This window comes from Ambystoma mexicanum, chromosome 2q (genome assembly GCF_040938575.1).
Source record: "Ambystoma mexicanum isolate Mex_15411 chromosome 2q, UKY_AmexF1_1, whole genome shotgun sequence".
In the NCBI taxonomy this organism is placed as follows: Eukaryota; Metazoa; Chordata; class Amphibia; order Caudata; family Ambystomatidae; genus Ambystoma; species Ambystoma mexicanum.
The window spans coordinates 1,088,379,573-1,088,395,680 of NC_090924.1; the positions used below are offsets into that span (position 1 = coordinate 1,088,379,573).

Here is a 16,108-nt window from a genome sequence, read left to right on the forward strand (position 1 = left end):
CTGCAATTTATTTGGGATGTGTTTGCGCGGCAGCCACAAAAGGCCGCGTACTTTCAGAGGGTGGGCGTCCATGTCCTCCAGATAAGACCAATAGGTGCCCATCCCCTCCCTCATGTGTCCTAACAAGACCCTTAGCTGGGCGGCCCGGTGGTAGAGAAGGAAGTCCGGCAGCCCGAAACCACCCTCCTCCCCAGGTAACGTTAGAATGGCCTTCCCTATCCTCGGGTTCCTCCCTTGCCAAACAAACTCTCGGACTGCCCTCTGTAGGTCTCGAAACATCTGGTCGGGGACCCCTGTTGGGAGTGCCGTGAAAAGATACAGCAGTCTTGGGAGGATGTCTCATTTTCACTGCTGTCATGTGCCCGTACCAAGACAGGATCATACCTCCCCACCTCCTCAGGTCTGACTTTATCTCTGCCATAATGGGCCCATAATTCGCCGAAGCCAGTTTAGAAAGATCCCTTGTGAGGAGCACACCCAAGTACCTAATGGAGTCCTTCCCTACCACAATCCCCGCACACCCATCCCGGTGGTCTAGCCCCGGGTCCCGAGCCCTCATATGGAGTAACACTGATTTTGATGCGTTTATTTTTAGCCCCGAGAATTGCCCAAAGGTCGTCATCAGGGCCAGGAGGGGGGGAACGAGGTGACGGGTTCCACCAGGTATGCAAGAATATCGTCAGCAAACAGGGAGAGCTTGAACTCCACCTCTCCTCTTTTAATCCCTTTGATGTTGGGGTGAGCTCGGACCGCTATGGCCAGGGGCTCCATCTTCAGGACATATATTAAAGGGGAGAGTGGGCATCCCTGTCGTGTCCCCCGTGTGAGGGAGAATGAGTCGGAAAGATCTCCATTCACCTGCAATCTCGCCGTTGGGACCCGTATAGGGCGGAAACCCAGTTCCTGATGTGAGCCCCGAAGCCCATTCAACGGAGGAGGAGTTGCATGTACCTCCACTCCACCCTCTCAAAAGCTTTCTCGGAGTCCAGGGAAAGCAGACTTGCATCTAGATCCGATTCTTGGACATGGTGGATTAGGTCTATCGTCTTCCTGATGTTATCAGAGCCTTGCCTGCCCCCTATGAATCCCACTTGATCCCCGTGAACCAGCTTGGGCATTATCCCCTCCATCCGTTTGCCTATCACCTTGGCCAGGATCTTTACATCTATATTGAGGAGGGAGATTGGGCGATATGAGGAGCATTCAGTGGGGTCTCTGCCTTCTTTTGGCAGGACCACAATTATGGCCCTCATCATGGTCTCCGGCAGAGAGCCCCCCTCTAACACCCCGTTAAACACCCTCACCAGGTGAGGGGCTAGGATAGCCTGAAACCTCTTATAGAAGTATACGGAGAAGCCGTCTTCCCCCAGGGACGTTCCCACCTTCATCCCACTGATCGCATGCTCCACCTCCTCTTCCGTCACCTGGCCCTCTAGCCCCTCCGCCATTTTACCTGTCAGGGACGGGATCTGGATGGAGTCCAGGAAACCTTCTATCTGAATGTCATCCCCGTCATATTCTGACGAGTATAAATGTTTGTAGTAACGGCGAAAGGCTGCTCCAATGTTAGGGGTGTCGAGATCTAATGATCCCCGATCATTCTTCACTGCCTTCACCGTTCAGTTCCTTTGAATCTCTGAGTTTCCAGGCCAGGATTTTGTCAGCTCTGCCCCCCTTCTCATAATATTTCTGTTTCACTAGGTGGAGGCTCCGTTCGGTCTTATGTAACAGGAGGTCTTTCAACTGGAGTTTATAGTTTTCCAGGGTAGCAATCTGCTCTCTTTCCAGGGGAGCCTGCGGGAGGTCACCCGGTTGGAGTTGGGCTATCTTTTCCCTCAGGGATTTTTCCTGGGCCTCCCTCTGCCTCTTTTTCTGGGCTCCCATTCTAATGAGGACGCCGCGTAAGGTCTCCTTAAAGGCGTCCCACAGCACATGTGTGCCCACCTCGCCGTTGTCGTTTAACTCGAAATACTCCGAGATGGCGTCCTGCACCTCCTGTACTAGAACTTTGTCCTTCAGCAGGGAGTCATTACACTTCCATCGCCCTCTGCTGCCACTCCGCCATCCCCCTGCTATTGTGGTACGGACCAAGTGGTGATCGGACCAAGGAACCGGGTCAACCCTGTGGCCAGAGACATGGGGGAGAAGGGGTTCATCTACCAGTATATAATCTATACGGGAGTATGATGTGTGAATTGCTGAGTAGTAGGTGAAGGAGGCGAGGCCTGTCCTGGGAGTCGGGATGGTGTCCACCAGGCCTAGCTCTGCGTTGACACTCTGGAATGTACGGGCCATGGTTTCATCTGCGGCCCTAGTGAGCTGCGGTCCCAAGCGTTTCCTATCCGCGGTTGGGTCTAGAACCATATTGAAATCCCCCCCCCACCACCAACATCCCGTGAACAAACAATTTCAATTTGTCCTTCACTCCCTCCCAGAATTGCGCCTGTCCCTCATTAGGGCCGTACACAACTGCTAGAGTCCGGGGGGAACCCCGCAAAGAGCCCTTTGCCAGCAAATATCGGCCCTCTGGGTCCTTCACCGTGGTTTCTACTTCAAAGCCAACGTCCCTTGCTAGTAGTATGGCTACCCCCTTTTCTTGGTTCTGTGGGATGCACTGAGGACCTCCCCGATCCCACCCCCTAGCATTTTCGGTTCCTTCCCCCGGGCCCAGTGTGTTTCCTGAAGAAAAAGTAGGTCAAGCTTTGCCCTCCTAAATTCCCTGCAGACCAAGGATCTCTTGGTTGGGGTGTTCAACCCCCGCACATTAAGGGAACCCACGGCCAGGGCGGGCAGATCCTCAGCCATTGTCAATGATCAACATCTTACTGGGTAGCTGGCTCGTGGCACTTTTCCTTTCCTGCTCCTTTTGTGTTACACCCTGATCTCCCTTACCCCCTCCCCCCGCCCCCCAGGTGGGCCTTAAACCTGTCCCCAACTGCCCCCTGGTCCCCCCCAGAACTGAACAACCCCAACTGTTCCTTCACCCCCCCACCCCGGCGTCCAGCCAAATAGTTCCACCATTGCTGGTAATTGGCCGGACCACCAGCCTCCAGCCTCCGGCTGGGCTAATGTCGGTTTCCCCGTACCCTTTTGTACTTCCAGGCTACCTCGGGTTCGACCGGCCCGCTCCTCCCTGGCCGGGGTCGGCGTCTTCCCTGAGTTTCTTAAATTTCCGTGGACCCGTCTTCTTTCTCCTCTCTCCTTGTGACCTGCGTTCCCTGGCTCCTTCCGCTGCGAATCCCGTAGGTTCTCTCCGAGGGGCCGGGTCCGACACACACCCTTGAATGGCTTCCCTTATGTCCTCCTCTGTAATCAGGGACGACCGTTGGCCCCCGTACTCGAACGAGAGGGAGAAGGGATACCCCCATCTATAGCGCACCCCCTTCTCTTTTAGCATTTGTGTCAGGGGGCGGCACATCCTGCGTTTGGCCAGCGTGTATGAAGAGAGGTCCTGGAAAATGGACACTTGTGCGTTATTGTAGGTTGTTTCCCGTGCCTTTCTGGCCTCCTCCAGAACCTTCGCTTTCTCGGTGTAGTAATGAAAGCGGACCAGGATTGACCGGGGGCCCCCAGCTCTGTGGACCCGGTCGAACGTTAGTTCAGTCGTCATCTCGTCCGAGAAAAGAAGGGTGATAATGTCCCTCACCGTCCGGTTCAGTTCTCTTTCCGTTTCTCCCTCCGACTCCGGGACCCCAAAAATTCTGAGGTTGTTCCTCCGTTCCCTATTTTCGAAGTCGTCCATTTGCCTGGCCCTCTCCTCGTCTCTTTTTTCTAGCGCAGCTATTCTCATGGACATGTCCATCTCTTGGGTCGTTGTTGAGGACTGGTTGGTCTCCAGCTGCAACAGTCTGTCCTCGACCTTGTCCACCCTGCGGTCCATGTTCTCCATTTTCTGGGCAATGTCCGCCCGCATGTCTCTGATCTCCTGCAGGACCGAGGCAAAGCCCTTTTCCATTGTAAGGGTGGGCGGGGGCGAGGTCTCGGGCTGGGACATTCTAGTCGTCCGATCCAGGCCGCTAATCTCCCTTCTGGCATCCTGGTAGCGATACTCCTGGTGGGTTTGGCGCCAGCTCATCCGATCTCCCTATCTCTCCCTCCGGTCGGTGGTCTTTGGGGGCCAAGAGCGATGATCCTGCTGGGAGACCGCTCTTCGGGCAAAAAACCACTCCGTGTGGGGCTATCTTTGAGCGGGCACACGCCCCACCAGTACCCGGCAGGGGCCTCACACTCTCTACACGCCCTTTTTCCCGCTGCTTGTGGGCGTCTGTCCCTGTGACGGCGGTGGGTATCGAATTTGTGATCGGGTGAGGGTCCAGGCCGGGCCCCCGGGGACGGGGAGCGCAGCGCCCACAGCGTGCTGGTCAGGCCGTGTTCTCTTCTGAGTTCGTCTCCAGGCGGGCACTCGCCCTGGGACGGGGCCCAGGGGCCACCACCTGTATAAGTCTCACATCTTCTTCACCGGCCTTGCCCCGCTGTTGTCCGCAGTACACCGCTCCGGTGGCCCTTGCCAGGGTCCGTTGGTCGGGCTCCAGGCGCCCCTGTTTTTTCGACTCCGTGATCTGGCACTCGGGTCAAGCGGGCTGTCTCACCTCTGGCTGGATTGGTTGGTACCCTCCCCCCGTGCCGCGAGGCCCCAATGGTGGAGTCCCCGCCGAAGCGCTGGCGTGCTCTATGACCGGGGTAGGGTGGCGGGGCCTCCTGCGGATTCTCTCTTTAGGCCGCGGGACCTCGTTCTTAGGCGTCCGAGGGTCTTTCGGCGTCGCTCTTTCACCCGGGTGGATCTCCCGGGATTCACCGCCACTGAGAACCGCAGCTTTTTCGTGGGGGGGTTGTGGGGGGGGGGCACCACATCTTTTTTAACATGTCTTTTACTGACACCAGGCTGGTTTTATCATCGAACAACCAAGCAAAAATAAAGGGACAGACAAACAAAACTATGTATAGCATAGCTAAACATTAGAATCTAAATAAATATGCTAGCCCTAATCTATAGTCATTATATTAAATGGCTATATAGTCTATATTGGATCTAAATAAAGAAATAAATAATATTAAGGCAAATATAAAAAATGATCAAACAATACATGAGCACAACTAATGTTGTAATTTTTAAAGGCACTAGGCACTTTATCAAAAAAGAAGGCACTGCGCCTTAAAGCTGATATTGCACAATGGCACCAGGCACTTTATTTCTTAATGTATTGATATTTAAAGGTAGATGAATACAGCTTGCTTAATATAGGTCATAATTAAGATATCTTTCAAACAGCTCACTTTGCCAAAAATCTAAGATCACTTGATCTTTATTACCATCAGATCCAATATATGACAATTCTACCAAGGGAATACACATCTATTGGGTGTTTTATTGATAAATGTTAGCACTTTATATTTAAGCAAATTTTGCACATAATAAATTCTTTCCCTGTTGCCTCCTTTCTTCACTCTTTCCTAAGCACATGCACTTTTTGCAAATAAATATATATTTATAAAAAAATCCACTTCGCTTTATATAAAAAAATATATAACCTCCCATTATGTTTAGGAAGTAGGTAGTGAGTACACACTCATCAAATATGGCCGCCATTAGAAGGCAAACAACATTGGTAAAAGCATAAGACTAGTGGTTAAAAAAAACACAGGAAAGAGGTTGAAGCCAAACAGGAAATGAAATAAAATACATTGCAAACATGGTGTCAGTTACAATCCGTCGAAGCCCAGTTTGGGGTGAAACACGTTATTGTGTTTTTTCACGGGTGTGCTTGAATGTCCACACCAAAAAAATAAAGGACGTTTATTTCAAATGAATGACTGCGTGGCGTACCTTTCTTGAAAAGCGAGATGGAGGAGTGCCGCTGTGAACTGCTGTTCTACAGTTTGTTTTTTGCTTTGGATATATATATATATTTATTTCTGAGGCTTGTGGAATATGCTTGGATCACATGCTGTGCATAGGCCATCTAGTGGAAGATGCAGAGTATTAGTTTGTTTTTCGAAACTCAAAAATGGGCGTCGACACAGAGCGTGCCAGTAATACTATCCCTAGTGTGACGTCCACTGCACCCATGATCCCTCACGCGTATAGGACCCTCAGATTGTTTTTCTTCCGCCATACTTATCGGAAGCATTGCGTGGAGTTCCCTGGCTTTCAGCCATTTTGCAAAAAAATCTATATTAATTTCCCCGTTCTTTCACTCCCACATCGAGACATCGAAGATCGACGCCGGTCCAAAGAACAAACTAACGTCAAGAGCTGCACGATGGACTTTGGGCCTCGGAAGGACTCTGGGCTCGGCCCGGGACTTGGAAGGCCTCTGGCCTCAGCCCTGCAAGTGGGGAGAGTGGGGGGTGGTAACATACTCTACACTCTTATTATTTCCTACACACACAAGCCCGCTGCCACTAGGTGCATATGGAGAGTACTCCATTTAAATTTTGCCTCAAGTGCAATCGCAAGTACCCTTGGGTTGACAAACACGCCACCTGAAACCTCTGCTTGCCGACGGATCACCCTGAGGCTAATTGCAGAGTGTGTAGCCTGTTTAAGGCGAAAACACTAAAGGGCCGCTCCACTAAACTTTGGGCCCACCACGCCAGGCAACTCGAGGCCATGGAAGCGGTGGGTGCCTTCAGTGATGGCAGCGACGCCGTACTTTCGGACGGTGAGAGCACAGAGGTATCGAAAGATGCCCAAGCGCTAGTCCCCGACCCCGGAGGATTGTCCGGCAGGGCAGTTATGGGGAACACACCCGGCGACACGAGCACTACCCACACTACTACTAAACTTAAACACTCTAAGTGCAACCACGACTCGACACGCGTGTCGAGTTCTCGGAAAAAAGAGGCACGGAGAGAGCGGTCCACGGAGTCGGTGTCCTCTGGGCGTTCCAGGTCAAGATCGCAGCACGACACGAGCTAACCGTCGACAGTTGCCAAGAGTGCCTCGCTTCCCCAAGTCACAGAGGTAAGTTCATCAGATGACGAATCCGACCTCCACCCCCAGGCCGCACACCAGAAGTCAGCTCCGGGAGCCTGTTCGGGATGACAAGAGGTTGTCATCCCCAGCTCCAGAGAATGGAGCAGTGAAGATATAGACAGGGTAATCAGGAGAATGTCTTCCCTGGCTGATTTCTCCTCTTAAAAACCCAGAACATTTCCTCACTTACTCTCCAGACAGCCCTACTCCTTCAGGATCCAGGGACCCTCAGCCCCCTAGTAAAAAACCCCAGTTTCAGACTCCCAACTCAGAGCCTGATTTCAGACCCTTGCTATATACCACCTTATCAACAGCATAGTGAGGATCCACAACAATATACTGAGGATCCAGACTTCCAATTGTTGGACGACCAAACGGGGGTAGATTATTATGGAGATGACGAGGGCCACGATGGGGAGGAGGAAGACGTCGCCGAGGTCTACAATATAGACTCTCCTGTTCACAAAGAACCTCAGGTTACCGAATCTCCAGTAGATAACCAGCCCCTGCTAAATGAGGTCTTGGCTAAAGCGGCAGAGCACTTCCGCATTGACACTCAAGGGGCACAAGAGGAGAGGGACTTCGCAGAAGAGCTAGTGTGAGACAAGAAACCCATTGCTCAAGCCATTCCTATTCTCAAATCAATCCAACGTAGAATTTATCCTTCCTTTCTTAATCCTAATCTCACCAGGGCTGTAAACCCCAGAATTGAGAAGATGTTCAGGGCCGCCCAGTCAGACCTTCTTTACATATGGGGTCAACTGAAGCCCGACTCTTTAGTAATTACTAACACCAGAAAGAGAGCGGGGACACCGCTATCATCATCTGATGCTCCCCCAGACAAGGAGAGCAAGAGAATTTATGGGTTAGGAATGAAGGTAGCCTCCACTTCCGCTTACCAAGTGAGAATCGCCAACACCACGACTCTGCTGGCAAGCTATAATTGCCACTAGTGGGAGCAGGTAGCTGCTCTCATTGACCACGCACCGGAACCACTGAAGGGTCAGTTGGCCCAGATCGCGTCGGAGGGTAGAGCCGTGTCAGGTTGCATCCTCAAGACAACCTTTGACGCCGCAGATAATGCAGGCCAGCTCATAGCAGACAGCACTGTCATTAAAAGGCACGCCTGGCTAAGACAGACAGGGTTTAAACCCGAAACACAGGCGACCCTTATTGACATGCCGGTTGAACCGAATGTCTTGTTTGGCAAAGCGGTAGAGGACACGCTAAAAACTGCCAAAGACGAGTATGATACTCTAAAGTCCCTGGGACAATTGACGAATAAGCCCACTAATCAAAGATGGAATGGTAATTTCCGTCGCTCACGCGGCCAAAATTCACAACGGGGCTCCAATTATACACAGGGACAGGGTGCATCATGGGGTGGCAACCAGCAGACTACCCAGAGTTACGGCAGAGGTAACAAGAGGGGCAGTGGTAAAGGTAGAGGCAGCCCCGGCAGAGGCGGTACGCCTCCCGCAAAGCAGTGACGTTCAGCTCAGGATCCCTTCCCACGCATCCTCATTAGGGGGGCGCATTTCCAACTTCACCCAGGCATGGGAAGGGATCACATCGGACAGATGTGTGCTGTCCACAGTGTCCGCAGGATACTGCATCAAACTGCTAGAGCACCCCCGCAACCACCCTCCACGACAAAAAATACATTCCCTGGACCACCAGAAGATCCTCCTCGAGGAAATCATCAATCTTCTCGCAAAGGACGTGATAGAACTCGTCCCGGGCAACCGGGTCAACAAGGGTATCTATTCAACTTACTTCCTTGTGCCAAAAAAAGATTTGACAATGCACCCAGTATTAGACTTACGCCCTGCAAACAAGTATGTCAAGCCCTAAACATTTTTCATGACTACTCTACAAGAGGTAATCCCACTCCTAAAAAGAGGGGATTACTTGGCAACATTGGACATGAAAGATGCCTATTTTCATATTTCCATGTTCCCAGCCCACAGAAGATTCTTGCGCTTCAAGGTGGACAGTCAGCACTACCAGTTCAAGGTGCTGCCCTTCGGTATAGCCTCGGTACCAAGGGTATTCGCCAAGGTACTGCCGGTGGCTGTGGCGCCCCTACGCAGGGAGGCAATCCGAGTGTACCCTTACCTGGACGACTGGCTCATCACGGGAGAAACCCCAGTAATTTGCAGATCCAACATCCAAAGAACAATCGACCTCCTCTTCAAATTGGGTTTCTCTATCAATGAGAAAACATCAAGCCTGGTGCCAAGCACCTCCAAACAGCTCCTAGGAGCTGTCCTAAACACTCAAGAGGGGTTGGCCGTTCCATAAGAGGAAATAATTCAGAATACACTACTGTAAATTCCTCAATATCAGTCCGGTCGCCAGATAAGGGTGTGCAAAGCGATGTGTTTGCTAGGCATGATGACGTCATGTATTTACCTGGTCCCCCATGCGCGCCTGCGCATGCAACCCATGCAAGAATGGTTGGCAAAACAGTGGTCTCAGGCAAGGGGTCCGTGGGACAATCTAGTGGTCGTTTCGCCAACACTTGTACAAAGTCTTCACTGGTGGACAAGAGAGAACCTGTCAAAGGGGAAACCCTTTTACGATCCGGAGATACAAGCTGTAGTCACTATAGACGCGTCCCTGTCAGGGTGGGGAGCACACCTCCTTCACCACACAGCTCAGGGTGTCTGGTCTCACACAGTGGCCAAGCATCATATCAATCTGCTAGAGCTTCTGGCAGTCTTCAGAGCGCTTTGAGCGTTCGAACCCCACCTGTTGAACCTGTCGGTACAGATCTTAAAAGACAGTACAACAGCAATGGTTTACATAAACAAACAGGGAGCCACTCCTTCGCCAAATCTGTCCAGGCTTGCCCAGAAAATGTGGACCTGGGCACTCAGACGGAACATTTACCTGTCATCTCAACATGTTCCAGGGGATCTCAATTCACTAGCAGACGCTTTGAGCAGAGATCCCCTCCCAGAAGAACACGAATGGTGTCTGCACAGAGAAATCGTAGAAGATCTCTTCTCACAGTGGGGTTTCCCCACTATAGACCCTTTCGCCACAAGCGAAAACAGACAATGACCAGGATTCGCATCCAGGTTCCCCCAGCCAGACTCCAAGGGGAACGCCCTGTGGATGAACTGGTCAGGGATGTTTGCCTATGCTTTTCCACCAACTCCTCTCATGAGGAAAGTGGTCAACAAGATGCACAGGGAATCGATGACGTTGCTCCCACACCTGCGCAGACTAGCAGCGTGCAAACCCATCAGACTCCCATGCTGGCACAACATACTATCCCAGTACCAGAGTCAAACAGTGCATCCTCAACCCAGCTCAATGAACTTGGCAGCATGGCTCCTGAAGTCCTAGAGTTTGGACATCTCAACTTACCACAGAGGTGCATGGACATCCTAAAGGAATCTAGGAAACCAAACACGAGGCACTGTTATTTTGATAAATGGAAGATATTCGTTATCTGGTGCCAGAATAAGCAAATCAACCCGTTTGATTGCACTCCTTCCAATATTGTCACCTACATGATCCACCTACTGGATGCAGGGTTGGTATTTAATTCACTCAAGGTACACCTGGCGGCGCTGTCAGCCTACACCACCTCCCATAACAAAGTTTTGTGGTGGAAAGTACCAGTGGTTAAAGCCTTCATGGAAGGGGTAAAGAGACTCCACTCACAAATTTCAAACCCACCACCTGGATGGGACCTTAATTTGGTGCTTGCTAAGCTCATGGGTCCACCCTTTGAACCCATGCATAAAGCCAGTCTCAAACACCTGACCTATAAAACTGCCTTCTTAGTAGCCATTACATCCATAAGAAGGGTCAGTGAAATTCAGGCTCTGTCAGTGCAGGATCCTTTCTTTACTGTACATAAGGATAAACTGGTTCTACGAACACACCCTAGGTTCTCACCTAAGTTAATTTCTAAATTCCACGTTAACCAGTCCATTGAGCTTCCGGTCTTCTTCCAAGAACCCAAGAGCTCTGCTGAGGTGAAACTACACACTCTAGATGTGCGAAGAGCGGCCCTCTACTATGTAGACAAGACCAGGCCGCTAAGAAAAACAGACCAACTGTTTGTTTCCGTAGCTACAGGCAGAGAGGGAGATTGCGTCTCTAAAGGTGCCATCTCCAAGTGGATAGTCATTTGTATCCAGCTATGTTACTACCTTTCTGAAAAGACTCTGCCTTTTACGCCAAGAGCCCACTCTACAAGAGGCATTGGGGCCACGCTGGCTTTCATTGTAAATGTACCACTTGACACCATTTGCAAAGCAGCTACATGGAGCTCTATTCACACTTTTACTCAGCGCTACTGCATTGACACTCATTCCAAGACAGATACTCAAGTTGGACAAGTGGTTCTAAGACACCTGTTTGCTCATGACCCTTCTCACATCCCACCTCTTTCCTCTAGCACTGCTCGCTAATCTATGCACAGCATGTGATCTAAGCCGATTCCACAAGCCTCAGAAGGGATACATTACTCACCGTAATCATATTTCTGATGCTTGTAGCTGCTTAGATTCACATGCGCCCGCCCTTTCTCCCCTCTGAGAGAAGGCGCATGTATGCTTGTAGTCTTATCTATCTATCTATCTATCTGCGTGGATAACCTGTACTCACGCTACTCCTCATGCTACCTCATGTCAGAAAAAATACAATCTGAGGGTCCTACACTTGTGAGGGATCATGGGTACAGTGGACGTCACACTAGGGATAGTATTACTGGCACGCCCTGTGTCGATGCCCATTTTTGAGTTTCGAAAAACAAACTTCAATACTCCAAATCTTCCACTAGATGTCAGCCTATGCACAGCATGTGACTCTAAGCAGATACAAGCATCAGAAATACGATTACGGTGAATAATGTATCCCATATTATTGTTGCTTTTTTGTTTCTTGCCACGGTTATTATTTCCCCTGTTAACTTCCCATTTAGGGCCATTCTCCTGCTAACTAACAGTTTGGCCGTATCTACTTTAGTTATAAGTGTGAGGGACGGAATTAGGGATTTTGATACTGAACATTTAAGTTGAATGGACATTCTGACACACCCTTTTTACTCTTTAGTTGAGACAGGGAAATCCCCTCATAGAAATGGGGATAGACAGGCTTTTCTTTCTTTTCACAAAAAATAAATGTATTTACCAACCACCATGGCACCTTTGCGTCAGTCTCCTTCTTAAGCACCCTTACAGCATGCTTTAATTAGCTGTCTACTGTTCTCATTTGATTTAAGCTTTAGTTTAAAGTTGTTTTGTTATGCGATTTGAGAATTCATCATGATCTCCAAATATGTAAAGGAGCATTCTTTAAAATTAGATGCCCCTTCCTGTTAGGTTAAGGGCCTGCTCCTCATAAGATGGCCTTGCCAGAATACGTCCACATAGGCATAGGCTCAGTACGTCTTGGCATTTCTGTAGTGACGTGACATTTAACCACTTTCTAATCTCCTTCTTGTGAAGTCTTTTGATGGTGTTGATTTTTTATTGTATTGTTTTCTACTTTGTTATAGCCACTTGTTTATCTTGCCAGAGATTGACACAAACGAGTGTGCTTGTCACAGCTGCTTTAGCACCGCCTTTTGTAGAAATTCTGCTGAATGGTTTAATATTCCACATGCATACTTATATATTATTGTAAAATCATTAACTAAGATAACCAAGAAGAGCCGTTTAGACTGGGATAACACCTATTTAACTAAACTAATATTTTCTTAGTTGTTGATAACATGAAAAAAAAAATAATGATGCATCTAATTAGCCTGTATTAATGAGAATTAAAATCTGCCTGTGTAGCGCAATACTACTAATGACAGATGTTGATCTGTTTTTCCGAATCAGGTGCAGAAGATCTTTTAGTGAGGCAAAATAATCTAGATAATAGTCTGGATATGTTTGTGTTAGAAGAATAACATGAAGGAAACCTGGAGTACATTGCAGCAATGAATACTTATTCACTTAAATTCCGTACATGATGTGATGCAATCATTGGTCACGTCTGTAAAACAAAACAACAATGTTATACCAAAACACAGATTCCCTATTAGTGGAGTTTAAATCATTGCTATCCACGTTAATACGACATATGTCTAGAAATGAATGTATGCCTAGTGCACATAATCGAGGGCCACAGGTCTATAATTTCCATTAATGATAACCTAAGTCAATTTTCTTTAAGGGTGTGCGCTTGATAAAGCAGTTGGATAATCCCAACATGCTGAGTCCCTTTTGTCACAGAAACATATCCATTAGCCCATCATTAACCGTTTTTATACAAGCAAACATAAAATCACCCATCATTCGTCCATCCACAACATTTGCCATTCTCAAACAAATACTCCTACATCCGCCCATAAACCCATATACACAAATCCATACAGGCACCTCAGGCCACACACAAGCCCTACCACATCACCATATGAACACATACACTGCTGATCATCAGTAAAAACAATGTGCACTTACACAATCAAGAACTATTAGCTTTGCCAATGGCTCTAATTTTGGGTGCAGTAAAACCATCCCAGACTTGCTATAAAAACTTATAGTGCATTGTAGAGTCATCTTTTACCTGCCAAAGAAAATATTAAATTCTCTGATTTCATGCAGTATCCAGTAACCATAATACCCTACTGTCCAAAAACTGCTTTTAAGCTAAAGGTTTAAACTTGATTTTGTTTGTCATCTTTTAGGGAATGCCTTGGTGATGCCCACGAGCCTTGTGACTGCCAAACATGGAAGAACTGGTTGCAGAAAGTATCGGAAATGAAACCAGAAGAACGTAAGTGACCTTTTTGCTTGTCATCCTAATCTTTGTATTATTTTTAGCAAAAAGACTGCTCTATCGCTGCAATGTGAAGCAAATGGGCAAACCAAATTTCTTTTTTTTATTTATTTTATTTATTTGTTTTGGTTTATTTATAAACCTTTACAAAATCACAAAGAATATCAATCATTACAATAACTTTAAAAGAGATAGAAGCAAGAGAAAGAAAGCAAGAAAACAGTTTTGTGAAAATATTGCCAAAATGGATACGAACTATGAAACAAGACACAACAACCTAAGTACATTTCAACATATACAGACATACAAAATTCAAATTAAAACCTAAGCACAAGCTATTCATTAAATCAAGGTTATTACAATCACTATACATTTCCATAGATCTAAGATCTCTTTTCCATCTTGAACTCAAAGCAGACACATTTCTTAAAAATGTTGTTACACAAATGTTTAAACTTGTACAATTATCGTGTAACATTCTATATCATATAAAATCTCTATTCACTTCATGTGTTGAGGTTACGAATTTATCAAAATACTTTAACCTTTGGGTCTTCAATTCAGGGCATACCAGCAGGTGTGTTGTAGTGTTTCAACTACACCAATCGTATTACAAAAACGACACCAAGGGTTTTGCTCAGATTTGCAGTTTCTTATACATATTATTTGATTAGTTAATAGTATGTTGAAACAAAAACGCATACAATCATTACGCAAGCGCTTGCACGAATATTGAATCAAATAACCTTCCATGATAGGCTGCCATTTCCAAGTGGAACAGGCAAATTTATAAAGTTTTGATTCCATGATTTTGCCTTTAGTTTTTTGCCAATCAAAGCCCATAAGGCTTATTACATAAGGAAACTGTTGACAAACCCAATTCCTTCAAGCAATTCATAGTTTCAACATTGAGCACATGCATAAAAGGATTTGTCAATTCACAATAGGCACATGCGTACAGAGTATCTTCCAAAACTGTTTTACATTTTTTCCATAGGCATAATCTTTTCCAAATGGCATAGGTGGAAAGTGATTGCAGACCCAATTCGTATTTTATTAGTTCTAGTGGTATACAGTTAGGCAAAAACCAAAGGACAGATCTCCAAATGTGTCCTTCTATCCAAGACAAATGTTCATGTAGACCATACGAGAATAATTCAGTCCCGTAAATTAGACGAGGGATGATTTTTTTATTAAAAAATTCCCTTAACGGAATTTTCTGTATTTATTATCAATGGCATTCAATCGTCTAATGGCTATTTCTGCTTTCAATTTCAACTGGCATTTAATGAGTTTAACGGTCTCCAGCCCAGATAAATAAAAACCCAGATACTTGAATGTCGGTTGTGCCTTATTCGTCCTACCTTCACAAACCCATGTAAATGGGTTTGCTGAAATGGCCAAAACGGACAATTACCATTTTAGATGGGTTGATTTTAAGATTTAGGTCATTCACAAATGTTTCAAAAGCTTTAAGTAGCCTTTGGAGTCCAATTTTAGTCCTATCCATAAGAGGAAAATCGTCCGCATATGCCATCCATGCTATGCACACATTGTTCAATTTAGGACATACCAAACCCTTACTGCAAAGTGCATTGTTGGCACCACATACATAGAGGTTAAAAACAGTAGGGGCCAACATGCACCCTTGTCGTAAACCATTCGGAATAATAATTTCCCTAGAAAGTAAGCCCTCCATGTTTAGACGTACCTTCAGCCTGGTGTCAGTATAAAGGGCAATAAGAATGTCAAGTAAGTGAGCTGGAATTCTGAGATCTTTTAGCTTAAGCCATAGAAGTTCCCTGTCAACGAGATCAAAAGCCGAGCTCAGATCCATCCAGGCCACAAAAAGTGGTCTCTCTCCCTGTTTCATAGATTTTGCTATTAGGGTTTTTAGTATAAGGCCGCCACAATCTGTTCCAATATTTTTTTTTAAACCAATTTGTTTCACATCAAGGATGGATTTTTCTTTGATCCATTCTTGAAGTTCAATTAGAACCAAGGAACAGAATATTTTCGACTCTGGATCAGCAATTGCTATTGGCCTATAGCTGGACGGACACAAACGAGAACCCTTCTTAAAAACTGTTATGACAATAGAAACTTTCCACGAGTGTGGAATAATCCTGTTCTCTAGAACATTAGCATATAATATAGACAATATTTTTGACCATATTACTGGTTCAATTTTCAGCAATTTGTTGGACAAATTGTTAGGTCCACAAGCTCCCGAATTTTTAGATTTGGTAATAAGAGCAGTTATATATTCCACTGTGGCCTTCAATGACCAATGCTGGTTTTCACAGATATTGATGTTGGACTGTAGCTTATTGGCAGTGT

General features: G+C 47.0%; 1 protein-coding gene across 4 annotated transcripts in view; it reads left to right on the forward strand.

Annotated features, from left to right (window-relative positions):
- Positions 1 to 16,108, forward strand: part of ANKIB1 (ankyrin repeat and IBR domain containing 1) — a 2,153,692-nt gene that overhangs the window by 1,152,272 nt on the left and 985,312 nt on the right. For all 4 annotated transcript variants that reach the window (XM_069648430.1, XM_069648432.1, XM_069648433.1 and 1 more), the window contains exon 10: positions 13,677 to 13,765. In XM_069648430.1, coding sequence (XP_069504531.1) covers positions 13,677 to 13,765 — 89 coding nt within the window. The remainder of the gene's footprint in view (positions 1 to 13,676; positions 13,766 to 16,108) is intronic.